The sequence below is a fragment of the Trichechus manatus genome, unplaced genomic scaffold, assembly GCF_000243295.1.
Source record: "Trichechus manatus latirostris isolate Lorelei unplaced genomic scaffold, TriManLat1.0 scaffold00116, whole genome shotgun sequence".
Taxonomy (NCBI): Eukaryota; Metazoa; Chordata; class Mammalia; order Sirenia; family Trichechidae; genus Trichechus; species Trichechus manatus.
Window position 1 is genome coordinate 7048176 of NW_004444052.1, and position 25291 is coordinate 7073466.

At 39.9% G+C, this 25291-nt stretch overlaps 1 protein-coding gene across 2 annotated transcripts; it reads right to left on the minus strand.

The window, feature by feature from the left end:
- Positions 1-24503, minus strand: TERF2 (telomeric repeat binding factor 2). 2 transcript variants are annotated; one of them, XM_023738410.1, is made up of 10 exons: positions 24134-24503; positions 23932-24027; positions 23120-23250; positions 13671-13757; positions 12548-12694; positions 10940-11046; positions 7631-8020; positions 3105-3190; positions 1353-1393; positions 1-913 (listed from the first exon to the last, which is right to left on the minus strand). In XM_023738410.1, the coding sequence occupies exons 1-10, from the start codon at positions 24501-24503 to the stop codon at positions 755-757; spliced, it is 1614 nt and encodes a 537-aa protein (XP_023594178.1). In that variant the 3' UTR covers positions 1-754. The 2 variants fall into 2 exon arrangements, with proteins under 2 accessions (XP_023594178.1, XP_004384113.1); XM_004384056.2 differs by having other exon boundaries at positions 1353-1396.
- Between the last annotated feature and the right edge of the window lie 788 nt (positions 24504-25291).

Consider the following 25291-nt stretch of genomic DNA (forward strand, 5'->3'; position numbering starts at 1 on the left):
GTTTTTTTTTTTTTTTGTTTGTTTTTAAGTTTTAAAAGTCCAGCAATAAGGAAGGGAATTGGTAAGGGAAGATGGGGGGAAGAGAGAGGGAACTATAAGCTTATCTACAATCACGATTTTACCAAAAAAACACACTGGTTCAGCCACATGGGAAGCGAAGGTTAAACCTGCCTATGTAGCCCAGCAAATATTAAGGGCAAATGCCAAGGCAGTCAGGTCTAGGTGTGGATGTCACAGCTGGCTAAATGGTTTGTAAAGGGACTCCTGATTCCACAAGGCCTGGTTTCTCATCAGCCTGGGCTCATGACAGACAAAGTTCCTTTGTATTTGCTTCAGAAGGCCAAAGTTTTACCTGGAACAAGTTCACTCCAAAAAATGCTCATGTTGCTGGTTTTAACAGGTCATGGAGTCATATGTGGCTCCTAATAGATTCCACCATTTCTTAGGAGAAGGTTCTACTGATTACTGGGGATTTAAATTCAAGCAAACCACTAAAGAGGGAAATATTAATGATATTCTGGCATATACAAGCTGCGTGCCTGTCTTCTCTGCCAAGGACATCGGGGTGGGCTTGGCTTTGCTTCTTAGCTCCTTGACATCCAACAGCACTGAAGTGAAACTGGGACCTCCCTCACACAGAAGGAGGTTTCCCAGAATTCTCATCCCAGCCCAGCTTCCAAAAGAAACAGCAGACTATCAGGGGCTATTATTAGGAACCATGCTCCTGTTAATGCTGTGGAAATGAAAGCCTGTTTCAGTTCATGCCAAGTTTTTTCATGGTCCGCCAGCGATCCTTAATCATCACAGCTGTTCGGTTAACAAATGGGTAATTTTTAGAAATGGCAGCCCAGTTTCCTTCTCCATATTTCTGCACTCCAGCCTTGACCCACTCGCTTTCTTCTACAGTCCACTTCTGCAAAAGAAAATCAAGACTCATAACAACATGTCCACCCACTTATTCACATCTTCTCCAATAAACTGAAGAGAGAAAAATCAAGAATCCAAGAGCATAATCTGAGCCCAGAAGCAGTGCTTATATTTGTAAAACATGATACAGATAATTAACGCTGTGGATTTGGGCCTTTAATGACTTTCAATGTCTTTATTATTTCATCTTCAACTAATAATCGCTTCTGTGTTCAAAACTTCAAATGTGTGATGTTCATGATTCAAAAAGTGTGTCACACTTCTAGATTTTTCTTCCAGAGAATAACTATTTAACTTAATTCAGATTATATGAAAATTTCAAAACAGACGTTTAACAGGTACATGGGTAGTGTATGCCTAGGAGAAGTGGGACTTATTTTACTTCTGTTCTACCCCACAGATCAGAAAAGAGAATTTTAAATTACCTGTTTTTTTGTTATGCTGGTTATACTCTCTTCATCTGGTGCTGCTGAAAAACATTAAAAGTAGACTCATTTCAGAGTTCCTAACGCTGCACAAACCACAAAAAAAGACACAGGGTGTTCCCAAAAGGAAAACTTAATTCAAATTTCACAAACACTGATAAGAAAAAGGATTACCACTAAAAGATAGTTTATTGTTTTCCTCAATTTGTGAGATACCAGTCATTTTACTCCATAAGAATCTGTACAAAGCAAGTGCTTTATAAACAGGAATTTAATAAATGCCTGTTACGATGGATTTCAGTTTCTTTAGCAAAACCAACATCATTTTCTAAAATTACTGAGGGATTGTGATATTTAAAACCCAAGTATATGTGTAATTTCTGCTTAATAACCCCTTGCTAATGGCTCCTTTGAAATAGCACGGTTTTACTGCAAAATCCCTGATCATTTTACATAAGTATAACTTGGTTCAGTTCCCTAAACAAAAGAACAAGGCAATTATTGCTTCCCACTCCCACAGAACATGTAAAATCTGCTCAAGCTCCATCTTCTCATCATATGGATAAGAGATCAGGTCTCAAAAAACATGCACCAAGATAATTTTTAAAAGGCCAATGAGCTACAGGAGAGTATACAAGTATAAAAGAGATGCCATTTCAAGCCATCAAGAGTTGTTTAAAAAGCCACAAGAAAAGGCAAAGTTGTATAAGCATGAAACTTGCTTTATAGCATCTGCCTTAGTAAATGCCACTGTCCCAGCAATGTTTTCTAATTAGGAAGAAGATACTTTGAGGAGCAGATTATTTTTAAATAATGAAGTATTTCACACTATAGTGGAAGCAGATTTCTAAAGGTGACAAATCTGGACTGCATTGGAAGTGGATGTTTCTAAAACTTTGATATCTTATTGTTTTTAAATATTTAATGCTATTTTTATTTTCTGTTGATTCCCATTTTCTGTGTGATCTTGATCTTGCCATCTGTTTTTGCCAATGAAGGTACTCTTCAGGGACAAAACCTTTGGGACTGGCAAAGGGTTACCACTGTTTACGTTAAAACGTCTATGTTGTTGTTGTGTGCCACTGAGTTGATTCAGACTCATAGTGACCCTATATGACAGCATATCATTGCCCCAAAGGGTTTCCTAAGCTGTAATCTTTACGAGAGCAGATTAGTAGGTCTTTTCTCTCATGGAGCAACTGGTGGGTTCAAACTGACAACCTTTAGGTTGGCAGCTGAGTGCTTAACCATTGCACCACCAGGGCTGCACAGAACCCCCAAAACTGATGCTTAGCATTTGGATATTTTCCGTTCAGATGTAAAGTAAGTGGTGGGAGAGATTTTAATGGAAATGCTATGAAATTTAGTATTAATTATGCAAAAGTAAAATTTCTCAGAAAAAAAATTTCTATGTAAAAACTGGTAAAAAGATTTTTTTACTTTAACAAGAAATGCAGGGAAAGACATTTCTACCTTTTCTAATTAAACCACATTAAGAAGGACATCAACTACAATACCATAGGTTTTACTAAATACAGGAATTTTCTTTAAACATGAAGTGCTGCTTTGACAGTCTCCGTTGTTTAATGGGAAAGGACATAAAATTGACTTGTTATGAATCAAAATAAGGTCAAGAATCTTTTAAATTTTTTCTAGTTTGGAGACGCAGTTTCTGGAACATTAACATGTGACAATAACAAGCATGTATATTTCAGCAAGGGTCAAGGAGAGGCTAAGAATCTCCTAGCTTACCCTGAACTCGAAACAGTTCCTCCTCTTCTATCCAAGTATCTTTTTCTTCAACCCCATTAGAGTTGTTCCACTTGCCTTTGTGTACTCTGAGGGAAGATCAACAAGAAGACAAGGTATAAAACAAATTCATCCTGGGCCATCCCATATTCTGCCCTTGGCTCACACTCCTTCCTATCTTGCTGTGACCACATTTGAGGTTCACCCACATACAACACAACTCCCCAATCCAATGTCCTTTTTCCCAAGGACATCTCTCAGACTACAGGACCATCCAGCAAACTCAGCACCCAATATATCACTGACCCCTGAAAATTTGTTGTTGTTGTTGTTTTTTTACAGGTCTCAGCATCCTTCTACCTTAGAAACTGTGGAACTGCTAAGCCCCTTTCCTTCACAGACCTGCCCTATTTCTATCTCCAGACTGATCTTTCCCTTCCCATTCCCCTAGTTCAAGCCCATGCTATCTTTCACCATTATTACGCTAGGCTCTCAAGTGCCACTAGGTCCTTCCCTTTCCAAAGCCACCAGAACTATCCTAAAATCACATCCCTCTTCTATTCTATAATGGCTTCCCACTGCCTGACGAATGAAGCCTAAATGGCTATATGGGAAAATCAAGACCATCCAGTCTGGCCCTAGTCAGTTTCCCGCCACCGAGGCCCTTTTTCCCTTCAACTCTCCCACCACACCCACTGCAGCCATACTGCTTTTCTCCATTGTCCTCCAATAAGCTCTGCACTTTCCTGCCTCTCTCTATACTTGGGATTTCCTTACCTGCCAAGTAAAATCCTACCTATCTTTCAAGGCCATCATTCTCTAAGACGCCTTCCCTACCCCCAGCACACACAAAAAGCACCTCCTTTACTGCCCTGTAGCACAAGACTTACACTTTATTAAACAGCTATTTCACAGTGTACCCCTAACCATAAGCTTCTTAAAGGCAGGGGCTGTATCTTCATTTGTATACCCCAAACACCTGCCACAGTAACACACACCCAATGAGCTGGAGAAACATTAGCTAAACTAATACTGGGATTAGGGATTATCAAAGAAGTACAAAGGAATTATACCATCAAAGATTAGAATAATAAGCAAACAAGAATCCTTCCTGTTAACATGAAACATTAAGTACTTTGGTATAGCCAAAAAAGTCCCAAAGCATGAAAAATCATCTGAAACCCAAATAATTAAAGAAATTAAAATTATAGCTCATCTTTTCTACTCAACTTCAACTGTGCTTACCTGATTAATAATGACTCTGAACACTAAACCACATCACATATACAACTGCCCTGGGGACAGAACATAGCACAAATTTGACCTCAGAATTACATCTTTTAAAAACATAGAAAGTGTCTGAATTAAAAGTTTTGAGGAATTGATATAGCTCGTAATGACCTGTAAAAGTTGATCAAGAGAGTAGACACAAACTTCTGTCCCCTTCCACCCTATGAAAAAGGAATTGTTACTTTTAAGGCTATCTGAGCATTCTGCACGTAAGTAATGAAAGCAATTTTGCTTAACCAGTACAAAGGCTCTGCTTGAAAAAATTCCTTGAGTTCCATGAGTCGCTATGAAATTACCTAACCAAATAGCTGAGACAAATGGTGGACTACATTTGCCTCCCTTTGTTTTTAAACTGAATCATATCCCCAAAGTGTTATTTCTGAGAAAAATTAATTTACTTGAGAGAGTGAAAAAAAAAAAATTACATGAGGTTTTTCCTTCACAGGATATTAGCTTTGTTTATTTCTACTTATAAAGGTCACACTGGGTTACAGTTTAAGTTTTCTATCCAGGTGCTGGGATAAAACTGTATAGCTTGTGTCCTCTAGTCAGTCATGTTCACGAGTGGCTATAACCTCTTCCCCGTATACAGTCTTCCAAGATCACTTTAGTAACCGCTCCCTCCTCTGAACTCAGGATTTATTACCTGTAAATAGGTTTTGGTACTTATTTGATGCTGCCTAGGAAGTCTTTATATGACAGTGTTGTGTTGACTGCTTTTCCTGACTTCTGTCACGTAAGGGGCTGAGATCTGAGTTCTAATCTTAACTGTTAGGTGTGTCTGTGTGATCCTGGGCAGATCAGGTCACTTCACGTTCCTAACACTCCTCACTGGTCAAGTCAGAATTGATAGGCAACAGCCTAGCAGGGGTTGGCAAACCACATCCTGTGGCTGCCTATTTTTGTAAGTCCCTGGAACTAAGAATGGTTTTGATGTTTTTGAAGGGTTTAAAAAAAAAAAAAAGAGAGAGAATATGACAAAGACCATATGGCAAATAAAGCCATATAAACATATTAACCTACTGGCCTTTTACAGAAGTTTTGGGAGTCATCCCTTAAACTGGAAGAACCCAGACTTATTTGGTTAATATCTATTCAACTCTTGCCATGTGCAAGGTGCTGTGGGTGATATAAAAAAATCTGCTGGTCATGGCCCCTGCCCTCCAGGTGATAAGACCTAATTCTGCCTTCCCCTCCTCATGACTCTTCACCTCACTTCTTCCAGGCCCTTACTCCTCACCTGGCACCAGTCTCCAACCACCTTCCCTCCCTCCAGTACAAAGCGTATTTAGAAGAGCAGACTCCAGAACACTGCCACCTCCCCCATTTCTAATGTCAGCAGCCTGGGAATCTTTTTTTAAGAACATTCTACAGGTAATAATATGAAGCCCAATTTGAGAACCTCTGCCTGATCGAATAAAACAGAAACTCCAGCTCTGGCCCATCTACCCATCCAGACTTTTCTTCCTTCATAAAAATTTTCTGAGTATATGAGCCTTTCTCGTGCCTTTATGAGATCAGCTCTCACTGCCTAGAATCCCCTGCCCCCAATACGCTTGATGACCTCCTACTCCTCCAAGGCCATATTTGCTCCACCTACAACTCTGTTGAGCAGACTCAAGTCTTCTTCCCCTGAGCTCCCAGGGCACCTCATATGTGCTTTTGTTAGAGCAGGGGTCACTAGTTTTTTCTGTAAAGGGCCAGAAAATAGTTTTGGCTTTGCGGCCCATGCTGTCTCTGTCTCAGCTACCCAAAAGCAGCCGTAGACAATATGTAAATGAATAGGTATGCCTGTGTTCCAGTAAAACTTTACTTATAAAAACAGGCAGCAGATGAATTTGGCCCAAGGGCTGTAATTTTCCTAACCCCCACTTTAGAGTACCCATGACACTTCACTACATACCCCTGGTACATGAGAGAGGAGAGACCTTCACAAATCCTTTACAAGACTGCTGTAATCACGCCTTCTCCCCCAAGCTTCCTGCTCTGTTAATGCGAGCAATACCTATATTTCACAGGATTGTGAATGAGATCATGTATCTACTGAGAATAAAAGTGCCCATCAGGTATGCCCATGTGCCAGTAAAGAGACTCATTTCCAAATGCAGGCTGTCGTATAGGTAATGCCAATTTATGCCTGGATATAAATCACATATCAGGAGCCACAGCCCATCAGGGCACCTAGCGCACACACGCCAGAGAATAGTTCCCCAAACAACCACAACACAGAGCAGTGGCACAGATGGCAACAGCTCTGGGAGTCCAGCAAGGTGGACAACTTACAGCAGAGGTGACCAGGGAAGCGTTCATGGAGGAAGAATTTTAAGAGAGGCAGCTTGGTGTATGTGGTGTACAGGACATAGGCTTTTATGTCATGACTGATTTGAATTAAAAATCCCAAAGCCGGATTTTGCCACTTTTCAGTTGTGTGCCTTTAGGCAAGTTAGTAACTTTTCTGAGCCTTCATCTATAAAACGGGGCTAATGTATCACCTCACAGCATGAGGATTGTAGCTTGTAGAGATTCAATAATCTATGAAAGTGCTTGGCCCACAGAAGGCACTTCCTCAAGATCAGCTTCTCTTTCCTCTGAAGGACAAATGGGAATCTGACAAGTGATGATGGAGGGGTGATAGTCCAATGTGGGGAATGAAAGGAAGCAAAAGTCCAGTAGTAGAAACAAACACAGCACGTTCCAGAGAGAGAAAGCAGACCAGTTTGTCTGGAGGAAGGATCCACAACAAAGCACAGAGGGGAGCAAAACTCAAAAGCCAGGTTGGGGTCATATTATGGGGAGGAAGATTAAGCATTCTAACCACTGCCCCCCAGTACTTAGCAGAACGTGGGAGATTAGTAAAAGGTGCAAAACTATAAACATCAGTCTCTTTTAAGAGTCAAAGTATAACACGGACCAATTCAAACAAATTTCTTTTAACAAACAAGACTAATATTTAGTAGTCAGAGCACTTAGAAGTTTGCTAAAAAATGAGTAGGAGGCTCTGAAACTCTTCCATTCTCACTCACACCCTATTGCAATGCCTGGAAGCCCACACGTGGGGCTTCAAAATTGGCAAGGATGGTTATGTCATTACTCCCCACTCCTGAGTCACATTCTAACAGTCTGAGCAAGCCTTGGTGGTAAATAACTTAGCTGATGGTTACTTCATTCATGGAAGCAATATCAGGCCCAACCAGGACCAGCAACCAGCCCCAAAACTGCTACAAAGAGAGTCTTCATACTTGAGATTCTTCTCCTTGGGGAGGGGTTGGTGGAGAGTGGCAGGTTTGGATAGTGATGCCGGAACAACCTCCTGGGAAGAGTCGAGGCCTGCACTGGGCTCAGTACTCTGGCTGTCCTCCTCCAAAACCAATCTGCTTATTGTCATGCGCTTGGCCTTGGGCTGCAGTTCAGAGCCACTCTCACCCTCAGCAGGGGCTGAACTTTCTTCATCTTTTCTCGGTCTCTTGTTTTTGAGGGCTGAGGATGGTAGGGATGCTTGATTAGGAAGTACCAGATCCTTCTGGTCCAGTCTTGAGAAGGCTGCCTCAGAATCCTTTGCATTGGACAGGGCCTTGAAAGCTGCTTTCAGAGTCATAATCCCAATGGTGGTTGGAGTATTCTGTAGCTCCCTAAAAAACACAGACATACAAAGATCAATTTCATGACTGTTGATGCTCATCCACCCAAAGAGCCACAGCTTTTTGAAAGTGTCAACAGCTTCAAATTAGATAAAGAACTCAAGTTGAGGACTCTTCATTTAACAAACAAAGTAAAAGAGATTAGCTTAACACAAACTTTATTTATAGATGCCTCTTATGACAAGTGTAAACAGAGGATTTAAATATGATGTATAAGTTGGATTATGGAGTTTAAACTCCAAGTTTAAGTCAGAAACTTAAAGGAACTACAGGCAATGGTACTCCCTTCAGAGGCCTCCTTAGCCTATGTGGTAGTCTAACCCTTTAAAGCAATGTTTTCTATTATGTAAGAATTCTGAATAGTGCTTAGCAACCATAAGTCCACCTGAGCAACCAAATAATAATCCAGCAATCTCACCCTGAAGTCTGCACTCTTCTTCTAGCCATCCCCACCCAACCCTCATGTGACAGAAGTAAAAGACTGGTCTCCATTCTGCCCCTTTCTCCTACAGTACACTTATGAACAGGATCTTGAGAATTCTCAGGGTAAGAAGTATGTCATGCAGTCCTGGAACAATGAGAAACTGCCTTTTAAAAATAAAGTTTATCTATCATTTGAAATAGCTAATATGCTTTAAAAGGAGCCCTAGAGGTGCAGTGGTTAAGTGCTCAGCTGCTAACTGAAAGGCTGGCAATTCGAACTCACCTGCCACACCATGGGAAAAAGATGTGGCAGTTTGTGTCTGTAAAGATTTACAGCGTTGGAAACCCTACAGGGCAGTTATACTCTGTCCTATAGGGTCGCTACGCCTTGGAATTGACAGCAACAGGTTTTGGCAACAGGTTAATATGCTTTAAGTAAAAACTGTTGGGAGAGGGGTAAACTGGCATCCTGCAGGCCAAACCCAGCTGGCAGATGTGTTTTATTGGCCTAACCTATGTGAAGTTTTTTTTTTTTTTTTTTTTTTAATTCGACTAATGGTGCCTCCTTAAAAAGCCAGAAATATAAATACCATACAATCCAGCAATCCCACTCCTCAGAATACATCCTAGAGAAATAAGAGCCATCACCTGAATAGACATATGCACACCCATGTTCATTGCAGCATTATTCACAATAGCAAAAAGATGGAAACAACCTAAGTGCCCATCAACAGATGAATGGATAAACAAATTATGGTACATACAATGGAATACTACGCGACAAGGAACAAGAATGAATCTGCGAAACATCTCACAACGTGGATGAATCTGGAGGGCATTATGCTGAGTGAAGTAAGTCAATCACAAAAGGACAAAGATTGTATGAGACCACTATTATGAAACGTCAAGAAAAGGTTTACACACAGAAAACAACAACCTTTGATGGCTACTATGGTGGGGAGGAGAAATCACTGTAACTAGATAGTAGACAAGTGTCAACTCTGATGAAGGGAAAGACAACACACAATATGGGGAAGTCAGCACAGCACAGCCAAGGTAAAGCCATAGAAGCTTCCTAGACACATCTAAACACATTACTTGGGCTGAGGGCTGGGGACCATGGTCTCGGAGGACATCTAGGTCAACTGGCATAACACAGCTCATAAAGAAAACGTTCTACATCCTACTTTGGTGAATAGCATCTGGGGTCTTAAAAGCTTGTGAGTGGCCATCTAAGATACATCTACCGGTCCCATCCCGTCCGGAGCAAAGGAAAATGAAGGAAACCAAAGACACAAAGAAAATATCAGTCCAAAGAGCTAACAGACCACATGAACCACAGCCTCCACCAGCCTGAGCCCAAAAGAACTAGATGGTGCCTGGCTACCACTACTGACTGCTCTCACAGGAATTAAAAACAATAGAGGATTATGGCCAGAGCAGGAGAAAAATGTAGAACAAAATACAAATTCACAAAAATGACCAGACTTACTAGTCTGATAGAGACTGGAGGAACCCCTGAGATCACGGCCCCTGGACACCCTGCTAACTCAGAACTGAAGCTACTCCTGAAGTCTACCTTTCAGCCAAAGATTAGATAGGCCTAGAAAACAAACAATAACACACGTAAGGAATGAGCTTCTTAGTTCAGTCAAGTATATGAGACCAAATGGGCGACACCTGCCTGAAAGCAAAGATAAGAAGGCAGGAAGGGACAGAAAACCTGGATGAATGGACAAAGGGAACTCAGGGTAGAAAGGGAAAGGGGAAAGAGTGCTGACACACCGCAGGGATAATAACTAATGTCACAAAACCATTTGTGTATAAATTTTTGAATGAGAAATGAATTTGCGCTGTAAACTTTCACCTAAAACACAATAAAATTTTTTAAAAATTCTACTAACATCATCCAAAAATAGGGAAATCTCACACAAATATCTGAAGTTCGGGCATCCTCAGACATTTCCTACATAGCAACAATCATATGAAGCTGAAAAAGCATGCCCTCTCTTTGGTTCACACAGTCCCACACTCTGGACTGTCTCATCCTAGATCCACTTCCCTCCTGTCCATTTTCTACCAGGCCCATCAAAGACATCTAAACTTGTGACCCGTACTTCAGCAACTGGTCCTGGGAATCTGATTCATAGATCTGAATACTGCTTTCAGAATGTACTAAGAGATCAGGTATCCATGAGAAACTATTGAGTAGATATGTGCAAGGCAAGGAGAGAGAAATGGAAGGAAAGGACCTCTGAGCAACAGCCAGTCAGGAACTTCTATCAGAGATCCCAGACATCCTGTCTTCAATTGTCTCATTTTCCCAACGTGTGCTCTTTATCTCCCACAGAGCCTTGTACAAGTAACGCAGCAACATATAATAGGCCAAGTCACTGATAGAACTGATCCTGCTCTGAGAAGGACACTATGCTTCCAACTGACTACCCCTGTGTTTCACCCAAGATTACAAAAGGGCATCCCTCTCACCTTGCAGGTTCTCTGAGTGGCTTTTCCACAGGTTCTGGTGCTGGCTCTTTATCTTCCTTCACTGTGCTTGAAGCAGCAGACTCAGATTTCAAAGCCTTTTTGGCCATCTTGGAAAGGAAGAATGTCATCAGGAAGAGGAAGCCCCAGAATTTCACTAATTTTCTGCTTCTTTCACCATGAACATACTCAATATGCAAACAAGATCACTTACAAATAGAATCTAGGCATAAACTGGAGCATGTAAAAAGGAAGAGACTTTACAATTGTCTCAAATTTCTACCTTCTTTACTTCCTCAGAAAATAGTAACATCTCCAAAAATGGCTCAGTTTTCCCTATTAAAAGAGATCTCAATTTGAGTAGTGTTAATCATCTTGACATTTCAAGAGTCTGTTAATCTTTCCGACATCCGATAATTACATGATTTTACTCCACATTTCCTCTTTTCTTCCAACCTACCAATCTCATCCCTCACCCATGGTGTCATGTACAAAACTCAAAAAAATTTTTCAGTTAGGATAACTAATAAATATTTACATTAATGTCTTCTAGTTTGTGTATAGAATTGGCAGTGACTGTATTTCCACAAACGTGTTTTGCCTTAGTAACAACTGTTTGGAAATTCTCACCTACACCACACATAAAAGCTCTCAGTAGGCCAATCTTGTTCTAACACCAACTGCTCATCTGTCACCCTCTGACTTAAATTTTATACATTTCCGGTCAGTCTAGTATTTTTCCATTTCACATATGTATATCTGTAATGTGTGATGTCTTAAGAGCAGAGAGAGGTCTAGCCTCACATATAGACAGGGGCAGGTTATTATTTCTCAGTTACCTGGAATGCAAAGGAACAGATCCTAGACCAGGCTCAAGTATCCTGACACTTGCTCCCTGAACATTCCAAACTACCTGCTTTTCAAGTAATTTAAGCTTTCCAAAGTCACTGCTAGATCACTGACATCATCCTAATATGGGCCTGGCAGATATACACGTATGAAATAGAATATTTCCAGTATATTCAAAATCCTGGTTTAAAAAAAAAAAAAAAAATCCTCTTGCTCAGTGTTTCCTTATCATGGCCCACCATCTAGGACAGCTTGGGTTCTGATTCTTCCACAGGCTGTCCAGAGCCTTACTGCTTCTGTTCTTTATCTCTTTGATCCAATTAAAGAATATCTTCATTTGGCCTCTTTTGACCTTTTCATACTTCTAGTCACAACTTTTCTCCAAGGCCTTGCCTTTTTTCCTGTTGGCAGTCCTATGATGCCACATCTACTCTCTTCCTCCTAAAGCTCAGCTCAAATTTCACCTCTTTTGGGGAACCAGCGTCAATTATAAGTGAATGTTCTCCCACTTTAAACACAACAGATCAATCATATGTAAAGGAGGTAGAAATGCGAGGTGCGGGAGTCCAGATGTGTCCCATTTGCCTCTGCCAGGATCCCTGCTTCTGCATATTTAAGGCATTTAATTAAGGAAGATAGTGACTATAATTCAGAGTCTTTTTCATACATTCATTCTTTTCAAAAAGCTTCTGAAAAGAGCTGTCCCTGCACATGCTCAAGGCCACATGACAGTTACAGGCAGAGAGGAAAGGCTAGGCCCACCGTGAGGAGGTAGGGCTCTGAGTGATCCAGGTGGCTCTCCAGGAAGCGCAGCATCTTCTGTTGGAAGGTCTCGTAGGAAAAGTTCTGGATCACAGGATGGGCCACGTTCTTTTCACGGATAATGTTCAGGAGGTCATTCCTCAGCTTCTACACAAAAGACCAATATTTGCAACATAAGAAGAACTCAGTAAAAATTCCACGATGACGAGTCAAGAGAGAACACTACCAGAAGTTTCACAACACTGCCAGTGAAAATCACTGGCACACATATGGAAAGGGAAGCCTAACAAAGGACTGGTCGATATATAATGGTTCACACGCAGTGGGTCACTACGTAGCTATAAAAAGAAAATGAGTAAGTTCCTTATCAGTAATATAATACAGAATGATCTCCAGTATACATTAAGTGCAAAAAACAATTTTAAAGAGATTCAAAGTAGTGTGTACAATATGCTATAACATATGTTATGAGAACAGGAAAAATGACTATATGTGTGTGTCTGTACACACACACATTCACACACATACTTATTTGCTTGCATACACATAGACTATCTTTGAAAAAATAAAAGAAAAAATAACAGGTTGCTTCTGAGGAGGGGAACTACAGGGCTAAGGATCAGAGAGAATTTTTATTAAACTTTTGTTGTACCTTTTCAATTCTGTATTATGTATTACCTTTTAAAAAATAAATTTTAAATTTAAAAAGAAAGAAAAATATGAAGAGCGGGTACTGACAAAGCTTTTGACACCAGAAAACTGAGGTGTTGAGTCTTTACCAAGGTAGATCCTCCTCATGTCTGCAGGATCAGCATTTACGGTATGTAAGCAAAGTTAGAAGTGTTATAAAACTTGTATATATCTGGTGCTAATCGCTTAAATAAATGTTCTGTCACAAAGCAGACAGGAATGGGGCAAGTAAATGAATTTACGTAAATTTGTCTAATGAAAAATACATTTTTGGTGCCAGTCTAACAATAAGTCATCTTTGGCTATAAAAGACAACATACTAAAGGTGTTGAATATTTAAGTAACATTCCTGACAAAGAACTCTATCCCTACTTCCCCACAAAAAGCAGTGAGCTGGATTTAAGTCAAAAAAGTAAAAATTTATCAAATTTACCTGAGTGGTGGGGTCCTTGGACATATGTTTTTTCAAAATTTTTGAAGCCTTTTCAAATTCTTTGTTTTTGATACAAATAATGACAGCCTACAAAAGGGAGGGAAAAAGTTTGTTTTTACTGTTGTAATAATGACAGGTATAATCAGAATATCAAACAGCAAAATAAACTACTAAAAAGTACAAATGAATCTTAAAAACCCAAGAGCTTTTTCACATTATACCAAACTCCCATATTTAAACACTAACAGTTATTCTTCAAGCATTGTGAACAACTGTAATCTTGCACAGAGGTAAGCTGCCTCTGTCAGTTTGTAGGGTAGTAGCGTTTCAACTTTACATTGGACTTTTTAAAATGGCTGATCCAGCAAAATCTGATCCCCTGGATTATTGACCATTTACCCAATTTCAAATAGGGCCTACTAAGAAAAGGCAAAATGGACCAGAGTCATTCCAGGTCCCTCTAAGTTCACAACTGGTTCTGTTCTTTCGGAAGCAAAAGCTTTGATGTAATTTTGGGGTGAGCATACTGTGAAAAAAAAATAAGCAATCTGCTGACCACAGAGCTTTATTTTCATTCTGGAAAGGCCTGAGGCCAGATATGCAGAAGAACCAACACAGCCTCTGGCCACAGTAAACCCAGCTGGCAGCTTTAGTTTAAGTGTGCTAGGAATTACAGAGACTAACAACCCCAGCTCAGCACAGGCAGCAAAGAGGACAAAGTTCCAAGTAGGATGAGAAGGTCTCATCAGCCAGAGAAAAGGAAGAGTCCTTTTGTAAAGAAACCCTGAGAGAATATATGTAGAGGAAAAACAACAGTGATTGAAAATAAAAAAAAGAAATTTTAACAATATACACACACTTTTGAAAAAATTAGAAAAACCAACTAAAAGTTGTGAGCATTTAGAGTTATCTAACAGGATAAAGTACCTTAAATCTGGTCTCAAAGAAAGACAGGTACAAAGAGACAAAATAGATTCTTTTTTTAAAAAAAAGGCCACACATACAAAAAACAGAACACTGGGCCATATTTTCAATCTTCACAGGGAAGAAATGTTTAAGGAGATACAGACTAACAAGAAGTAGCATAGAAATCTATTAAGTACTAATTTGTGGTGATTCTGACCTTAACATGCTTAGCATAACCACACAGGACACAAAGAAACTGGTGTTAAATGCTCTTGAATGAGCAGGTACAACCAACCATAAGTTTTTGCTGTTCAGAGACGGTATAATTTTTTTTCTCTTTAATTAGATGACCATATTCACTTATACATCATTTTCAACAGAAAAGCTATACTTACTTTCTTGATGAAAGGTTTTACCTTTTAGAGATCACGTAGGTTCTATTGTATATACTTAAAATTTTTTATGAACTTGTTAGTTGCTGTCAAGTCAGCTCTAACTCATGGCAACCTCATGCATAACAGAACGAAAAGTTGCCTGGTCCTGTGCTATCTTCATGATTACTGGTATGTTTGAGTCCATTGTTGTGGCTAGTGTCAATACATCTCATTGAGGGTTTTCCTCATTTTCACTGACTCTCTACCAAACATGACGTTCTTTTCTATGGACTGGTCTTTCCTTGATGACATGTCCAAAGTAAGTGTCTTAGTTATCTAGTGCTGCTGTAACAGAAATACTGCGAGCGAGTGGCTTTAAAGAACAAAAATTTATTTTCTCACAGTTTAGGAGGCTAGTAAGCCCAAATTCAGGGCACTGGCTATAGAGGAAGGCTCTGTCGGCTCTGGGGGAAGATCCTTGTCTCAGTTTCTGTTGCTCAGGCGTTTTCTCAGTTCTTTGGAGATCTTCACATGGCATCTATCTTTCTTAGTCTGTGTTCAATTCTGTGTCTGATTTGCTTTTTTTATAATTTAGAAGTGATTAGGTTTAGGAGAAACTCTATACTGATACAGCCTCATTAACACAACAGAGAAAGCCCTACTCCTAAATGGAAGCACAACCACAGGTATAGGGGTTAGGATTCCAACACATTATTTTGGGTAGACACAACTCAATCCATAACAGTAATTCAAAGTCTCACCATCTTCACTTCTAAGAAGCATTCTGGTTGTATTTCTTCTAAACTGCTCTTTTGGCAGTTCACGGTATATTCGATATGCTTTGCCAACACCACAATTCGAATGCATCAATTCTTCTTGTCTTCCTTTTTTATTGTTCAGCTTTTGTATGCATATGAGGTGACTGAAAAGACCATGGTCAGGTGCACCTTAGTCATCAAAGTAACATCTTTGCTTTTAAAAACTTTATAGAGGCCATTTGTAGCAGATTTCCCCAATGCAGTGTCATCTGATTTCTTGATTGCTGCTTCCATGGATATTGATTGTTGATCCAAGGAGAATGAAATTGTGAATAACTTCAACTTTTTCTCCATTTATCACGATGTTGTTTATCGATCCAGTTGTGAGGATTTTCATTTTCTTCATGTCCAGGCATAATCCATACTGAAGGCTCTTCATCAGTAAGTGCTTCATGTTGTCTCAATTTTCGGCAAGCAAGGTTATGTCATCTGCATATCACATGTTGTTAAGAGTCTTCCTCCAATCCTGATGCAGTGTTCTTCTTCATATAGTAAAATTAACTTTTGGGGGGTGTACAGTCAGAGTTTTAATACATGTATAGATTCCTGTAATCACCACCACAATGAGAATAAAAAGCCATCAAATCCAAAAACTTACCTTGTGCTACCCCTCTGTAGTCACACCCTTCCTCCATCTCTAACCCCTGGCAACCATTGATTTTTTTCTCCACTGTTGTTTTGTCTTTTTAAGGATATCACATAAATGGAATCATACATATGTAGTTTTTATTTTTTGAAGGATGTAGCCCTAGACTGGCTTCTTTCACTCAGCATGCCTCTGAGATCCATCCATGCAGTATCAATAGTTTATTCTTCTTTACTGCTGAGTGGTATTCCATTGTATGGATGCATTTCAGTTTGTTTCTCTACTCACCTATTAAAGGACATTTTGGTGATTATTAATGGAGCTACTAAAACATTCAAGTACAGGTTTTGGTATGAACATAACTTTTCATTTCCCTAAGGTAAACACCCAAGGGTAGGAATGCTGGGTCATATGGTAAGTGTGTGTTTAACTTTATAAAAAACAGTCAAACTGTTTTCTGGAGTGGCTGTACCATTTTGCATTATCAGTAATGAAAGTTCCAGTTGCTCTACTTCCTTACCAGCACTTGGTAGTTAGTATTTTTAAAGTTTAGCCATTCTAATAGGTGTGTACTGGTATTCACTGTGGTTTTAACATAAATGATATTGAACATTTTTTCATATGCTTATTCTCTTTGTTGAGTTTTTTTGCCCATTTTTACTAAGGGTTCATAGGATTGCCTGTTTCCTTTTGAGAGTTCTTTATTTTTTGGATGCAAGTGCTTTATCAGGTATGTGATTTGCAAATATCTCCTCCCAGTCTGTAGCTTGTGTTTTACTTAACAATGTCTTTCTCAGAGCAAAAATGTTAAATTTTGATGAAGTCCAGTTTATCAGTTTTTTCTTTTATGCATCATTTTTTTTGTCCTAAGAACAATTTGCCTAACCCCAGCACATGAAAATTTTGTTTCATGTTTTTCTCTAAAAGTTTTACAATTTTACATTTAGATTATGATCCATTTTGAGTTAACTTTTTTAATATAAGATGTGTTTTAAGGTTCACTTTTTTTCATATGGATGTCCAATTGTTTCAACACCATTTGTTGAAAAGACTACCCTTTTTCCACTGAATAATTTTTTCCCATTGAACTGTCTTTGCATCTTTGTCAAAAACCACATTGTCATATTTGTGTCTATTTCTAGACTCTTTTCTGCTCCACCAATCTGCAAGTCTTGTCTGTTCACCAATACCACATTGTCATGGGACCTGTAGCTTTATAGTAATTCTTAAAATTGAGTACTGGGAGTCCTCCAACTTTGGTCTTCTTTTTCAAAATGGTTATTCTTGTTCCTTTGTCTTTCCACATAAATTTTAGAATCAGGTAGTCTGTACCTATAGAAAATCCTGTTGAGATTATGACTGGAAATGTATTAAGTTGGTATATCAGTTGGAGAGAATTGACATCTTAACTATATTGTCTTCCAATCCATGAACGTAGTATGTCTTTCCATTTATTACGTCTTGATTTCTGTCATTAGCATTTTGTGTTTTTCCACATACAGATCCTGCATGTTTTGCTAGACTTATACCTGTCTCTTTTTCTTCCTTTTCTTTTTGGAGTAAGTGGCATTGTTTTGTTGATTTCATTTCAAATTGTTCATTGCTAGTATATCCTGCACCCTTCATAAACTTACTTATAGATGCTTTTTTGTATACTCCATGGGATAATCTATATAGACAATGTCATCTGCAAATAGAGACAATTTTTATTCCTTCCTTTGCAATCTGTATTTTTTTTTTCTTGCCTTATTGCACTGGTTAGGCCTTCCAGTATCATGCTGAATAGATGTGATAAAATGGACATCCTTGCATTATGATCTTAGGACAAAGCATTCTGTCTTTGATCATTAACTATGATGTTGCAGGTTTTTTGTAGATAATTTTTATCAGGTTGAGGAAGCTCCTTTCTATTCCTGGTTTGCTGAGTGTTTTTTTAATCATGAACTAACACTGAATTTTGTGAAAGGCTTTTCTGCATCAACTGATATGATCATATGGTTTTTCTTCTTTAAACTAATAAATAACTGATCAATTTTCAAATATTGAACCAGCCTGCTTCTTAGGCTTTAGTGTCTCCTCTTCCATGCACTTCCCCAGCTGCATCCACATCCACAGCCCAGTGGCAGGACAGAGTGAAAAAACCAACAAGGATTTGCACCAATTTCTGGGGAATCACAACTCCTCTGATAAGGGTTGACCTCTTCCGGTTTTAGGTGCCTTCCCAGCTGCCACTGTCAACAGTGGGCCACCACTACTGCTACGGGGGCCTGAGGGCTGGGACAAAAGAGAAAAAAGAAAAGAAAAAAAACCCTAGGGATGTCTCTCACCCTCTCTGACCTGTAAGAAGTCCCTTTCCTGCTCCTCAGACAAGAAAGAGAGGGCTTCTCTTGGAGCTCTTTCTGTTTACACCTGGAGAGCACTTCCAAGTTTCAGGCTGCCTTTGAGTCCAAGCTGGACATAAAAATGGTAAATTCATCAATGGTTCTGTAAAACTTCAAATTCTGATCTCCTTTCCCGTTTGTCTACTACCACTTACTTTTCAGTCTTCAGATAGCTGCTCCATGCATTCTGTCCAGGATTTATAATTGCATTAAGTGAGACAGACAGAAGAAAATGCTTACTTCATCTTTCCTAGAACTGGAACATAGATCCTACTATATTTAATTTGTGAAACCAGAAAAACCTGAAAGCTTTCAAAATCTAAATTGAAAATCTGCTTCCAAAGTTTGTGCTATGAGTTTATCTTTTAAAATTGTGTATTAATTTCCTGTGAAATTTTTGTTTTTAAAGAGAAAAACCGCTGCTTTTTCACTTGGCAGTTTTCAAAAATAAGTATAGTTTCTTCTCTTAGCAATGGTTTCTGGCTAACTTAAACAAAAAGAAAATTCCAAGCATAGATTTTCAATATTGGTGAGATAGTTCGGGGGGAATGCAAGACATGTTAACAAAAAATGAGAAAGCTCAAACTCACAGAACTGAAGGAAAGTTTAAGAAGCAGAATCAAAAAGAAACACAGACAGAGAGAGAGAAACTAGGCTGTTATGGATGGAGAGTAGGAATGTTCAAAAAGCCTTGACAAAGCTTTTGGTTCAAGAATTAAAGTTCTAAGAGAGTGTGTCTGATGCATCAGCCCCCCAGATAGGAGCAGAGGCCCTTGATTTATAGGTCTACCTGGACCATACAATGGGGTAAGGCCCCAAAAGAAAATCAAGGTGCTGTTACCTAATGTGCAGGGTAGAAAGCTGTGAAAAAAATAAATAATTCCCCAGGAACATGTCATACATGTTGTCTTTCCCTATTCTCCACAGAAATCTGAGGAATCTTTCAGTTATGAAGAGAAAACCAATGTAGTCTCAATATAACTGTTTGTAAAAGCAGTTCTCAAACTTTTTGGTCTCAGGATTCCTTATACTCTTAAATGTTAATGAGAACCCTAAGAAGCTTTTGTTTACATAGGTTATATATCTGCTGGATCTTGGCTGAAAGCAAAGAATACCAGAAAGATGTTTACTTGTGTTTTATTGACTATGCAAAGGCATTTGATTACGTGGGTCATAACAAATTATGGATAAGATTGTAAGAATGGGAATTCCAGAACACTTTAATTGTGCTCATGAGGAACCTGTACATAGACCAAGAGGCAGTTGTTCAAACAGAACAAGGGGATACAGAGTGGTTTAAAATCAGGAAAGGTGTGCATCAGAGTTGTATCCCTCCCCCATACTTATTCAATTTGTACGCTGAGCAAATAATCTGAGAAGCTGGACTATATGAAGAACGTGGCATCAGGATTGGGGAAGACTCACTAACAACCTGTGATATGCAGATGACACGAGCTTGCCTGCTGAAAGTGAAGAGGACTTGAAGCACTTACTGATGAAGATCAAAGACTAAACCCTTCAGTATGGATTACACTTCAACATAAAGAAAACAAAAATCCTCACAAGTGGACCAATAAGCAACATCATGATAAACAAAAGATTGAAGTTCTCAAGGATTTCATTTTACTTGGATCGATAATCAATGCCCATGGAAGCAACAGTCAAGAAATCAAACGACATATTGCACTCGGCAAATCTACTGCAAAAGACTTCTTTCCAGTGTTGAAAAGCAAAGATGTCACTTTGAGGACCAAGGTGCGCCTGACCCAAGCCATGATATTTTCCATCGCCTCATATGCATGCAAAAGCTGGACAATGAATAAGGAAGACCAAAGAATTGATGCCTCCGAATTATGGTGTTGGCAAAGAATATTAAATATACCGTGGATTGCCAGAAGAACAAACAAGTCTATCTTGGAAAAAGTACAACCAGAGTGCTCCTTGGAAGTGAGGATGGCGAGAATTCGTCTCACATACTTTGTACACATTATCAACATGGTAAGGTAGAGGGTCAGCGAGAAAGAGGAAAACCTTCGATGAGATGAATTGACACAGTGGCTTCAACAGTGGGCTCAAACATAGCAACGTCTGTGAGGATGGCGCAGGACTGGGCAGTGTTTCCTTCTGTTGTACACAGGGTCACTATGAGTCAGAACTGACTCGATGGCACCTAACAACAACAACACCACATCTGTTGATATTCACTGTATTAGAATTATAAAACTGAGAAAATTTTTAAATATTTATTAATTCATTAAAAAATAATAAAACTCATTACATGTTAACATAAATAACATTTTTATGAAAAATAACTATTTTCTAAGACAAAAGTTTTATGAGAAGGATGGCATTGTTTTACATTTCTGCACAAGTCTTTAATATCTGGTTTAAAAGAACATAGCTGGATTCTCATATCTGCTTCAGCATTCATTCTGCTATAATATCTTGTTCTGGTTGAAGTATATAATAAAATCTGGCCTGACACAGATAGGAATTTAGAAAAGGGAGGAGTATTTTAATAGTCTTTTCAGAAAATTGTGGATTTTCTTTTTTGATTCTACACCAAACCTTGACAAGTGAACTTTTCACACTGTTACATTAAAATCCATTGGTCTATCCTGCACTTACCCACGAATGATTTTGTAACAGTGTGCAATGATCATTTAGAAAATACCGGTTGACTGAATTATGCACATCTTCCAAATGTTGACACATTCATGAAAAATAGTTTTAAAACCACATTTGTTAATATCGTCTCCAATCTTATCAGAAAAGTCTAAGTATTGGGAAGCTATCAAGCTCATGAATACAAGTTTTCCAACATTACAATTTTCATTAAAAAGCTTGCATTTTAGCACTGGCAATAAATACTGATGATTATTTTCCTTGAAGTGATAGCTTCACTTTCCTCATTTTCAAGAAAATGACTGCCAGAAACCCAAGTCTGAATAATCATAGTTTGTCAGTTGTTCTTTCAAGTAAAAATGATGCTCCATAAAAAAACCAAAACAAAAAAAAAGCTAGTTGAACTTATAACTCAAACAATCACACAAGTGCTTTTTCTCAAGACAACCATGTTGTGGTATGCAGTAGAAATGCTTTATGTGCTCCTCCTATCTTACCACACAAGATACTAGTGAGATGTTTACTCAAGGATCTAGAGTTAATAATCATTTTTAGTGCTTCATCAAAGACATTCTTAAGTGAAACTGGCATTTTCTTAAAATGCAAGTGTGTGGCAATGAAAAATACAATGACTACTAGTACAGCTGGCCATTGCCTTGATTGTGCTAAAGTGCCAGCAAATATCAACGTGGTGAAAAAGTCAATGTTTTAATATTGTTATGTAAACAGTTTTGACTTCATGGAACCCCTGAAAGGGTCCCAGAGACCTCCAGAGATCCCCAGACCATACACCAAGAACTTCTTGCTTAACAAATAACTTACTTGATATACTTTAAAAAAAAATTTTTTTAATATACTTTAAATGGTGATACTTCACAAAGCTTAACTGCATTAAAAAGCCTCATTGAGACTAAGCATCCCATGTTATTGTCCCAAAGATGACCATTAACGTAGTCTATGACTCTAAATGAGAAATTGAAAAAAAACAGATAAGTAATAAAGGATCACTTAATAACTAGGAGATCAGGTAATTATAGCAGCCAGCCTCTCAGATGGCCCCCAATGATCTCCACCTCCTGGCTAGCTCTTGTGGTCACATCTATGTTTTAGATGAAAATAAGTTCTACTACTTGAAATAACCTGGGCCATGACACAATGACAGTCCCAAATTCCTATGCTAACTTTTTTCTTGGTTTCAAGAACACTGTCTATGCCAGCCTTCCACCATTACTGTTTTTCTAGCTGGCTGATTATCCCAGCATCTCTGATTCTAGTCTCTCTGCTTACAGGGAATATTCCCTAGGCCTCTCTTTCTGTAGACAACTGCAGGATACAACAGCACAAAGTCAGTCCCACATTTCCCAAGGCCCCAGCTATTCTCCTTGGTTTATTATAAACAAGGATGACTGTAGGCCACGGTTACTTCTAGCCCTTTCATACTGTTCTTGAATGGTGCAATAACCTCCAAAACGTCAATCTTCAATGCCAACTCACTTCTTGTGTACTGTGGCCCCTCTTGCTAGGGCCACATGGAAGACACCAGAATCTCAAAAGCTGAGCACCTGACATTAACGGTGCTTTCCAAGTGTGGGAGGTAGGGGACACCTAAAGAGATAACATCTGTGTGTGTATGTGAGTGTGCAAATGTGCTTGAATCATCCCTGCTTTTCCTCCACCCCACACAGAAAAGATTAGGCACTTGGTATCCTCAAAGACCTAATTTTTGTCAAAAGAAAAATAAGTAAAAACAGATCCTTACAGCCTCCTTGACCAGTTTTCTACTGGACTCGACCACTGCCTCTGTCAGTGTAAATTCCGTTTTAATCATCTCCAGCACATTGATAGCTGATTCCAGGGGTGTGAGCTCAGCCTCCATATCAAAGGAACAGTCTAGGACAAAGAGCAGTTTTCACCTTAAGCAATTTTTTAAGGAGTGGTAAAGTTATATCTATCAATATATATGTATGTTTATGCAAACATAGTAAGATTTGCATTTAATTTGCTGACATACTAGCTACAGGCTCACAAACATGGACTTCAACTTTTGGGAGAAGATAAGAATCCAGTGAATGAAATCAATGAATATAAAGTGACCATCTTTTAACACTTTTCAACACACGTAAAAAATAAAATTATATTGTAGCATATGCATTTGCCTCTCAAATTTCAGCATACACACAGACTTCTCAGGTCCAACTGGCTAGAAACTGAAGACAATTTGTTAAACAGCTGTCAAGCTGAATTCAGAAATAAGGTGTGCTCAGACACTGTAATAGTCTACAATGGGAAAAAATGTCCACCTTAACATAACTCATCTTAGATAAAAGAACAGTTGAGGCAAGCAAGAAACAGCGGGGAGAAAATAAAAATAAAACAGAAAAGCAACCAAGAGAACCTTAACTGAAGAAAACCAGAGCCAGAAAACAGACCCGTCATAGGCTGAAAAAGACCACAGTGATGGAAACATTACTAGCACACCTTAACACGGAATCTTTCAATTCCGGATATAAGTTTAAAAGCAACAACACAACCCTACGTAAGTAAGCCCAAAGAACACAAAAATAGCCATACCTAAATTTTCCCCTTCTTCAATGCGCGACAGACACTGCATAACCCGCAGCAGCCGGGACACGGTATGCTCCTTCCCCAAGGGCCTGACAAGCAAAGCTGGGAAAGAAGACATCGTTGGCTCGGCGACCCCCAGCCCCGACACCCGGTCATCACGGATTCCCTTCCCCCGCGCTTCAGCCCTCTTCCTCAGGCCGGCCCTCACCCTGCATGATGTCCCGGATCTGCCTGAAGTCCCCGTACCGGCTACCCCGAAAGGCCCGCAGCGCCTCGTGGAAGTAGAACTTGAGCACCCAGCGGTTGACCGCCGCCTCCAGCCTCGCCTCCCCCGCGCCCCGCTCCGCGGCGCCCCCCAGCCCCAGCTCGTGGCGCCCCCGTCGGGCCCGCCCGCCGCTGCGGGATGCCCGCCGGCCCGACGACCGCCCGTTGCCGTCGCTACTCCCACCGCCTCCCGCCATCGTGCCCGATCGCCGCGCGCCCTCGCCGCGGGGCCGCTTTCTCGGCTGTGACGCCGATGGGTCACGCACGACGCCCGATCCGGAAGCGGGACCCGCCATCCCGGATCCGGCGGCCATGATGTGACCAGTGTACCCAGCCGCCCGCGGGCTTTTGGGAGGGAAAGGAATGTAGAGCCCCAGGCCACCTCTCGGACTCCGTAGTTCCCGGTGTGCAGGTCGCAATGCCTGCTGGGACTCGGAGTTCGCTCCACAGAGATTGATTAAGGAGCAAGGGTGTGCAGTCAAGTGCCAAATTTTGCCCTGCGTTTACAGACGAGGAGTCGAAATTGACTGGACGACAACGATTTTTTTTTTTTCCTTCGGGTGTAGGGGTTATAGTAGAGTCGGAGTTCTGGTGGCGCAGTGGCTAAGAGCTCGGCTAACAACCAAAAGGTTGCAGTTCGAATCCACCAGCGGCTCCTTGGAAACCCTATGGGGCAGTTCTCCAGTTCTCCTCTGTCCTGTAGGGTCGCAGTGAGTCGGAATCGACTCGACGGCAGCGGTACGGTATACGGGACACAAGGAACCCTGGTCGTACAGTGGTTAGACGCTCAGCTGCTAACCGAAAAGGTTGTTGGTTTAAACCCAACAGCCGCTCCGCGGGAGAAAGATGAGGTAGTCCGCTTTCATAAGGATTATAGCCTTGGAAACTCTGTGGGGCAGTTCTACTCCCTCCTGTTGGGTCGCTATGAGTTGTATTACACTCCATGGCAGCAAAGGTTTGGGTTTTACACTAGAGACGTGGAACTGTGTATAATATATTTAAAGATAATACGCAGTTTATTAAACACTTTTTTTAAATTGTGAAATGTAGTATAAATGAAGAAAAGTTCGTTAAACAAATTTGCATTTTAACAAATAATTAT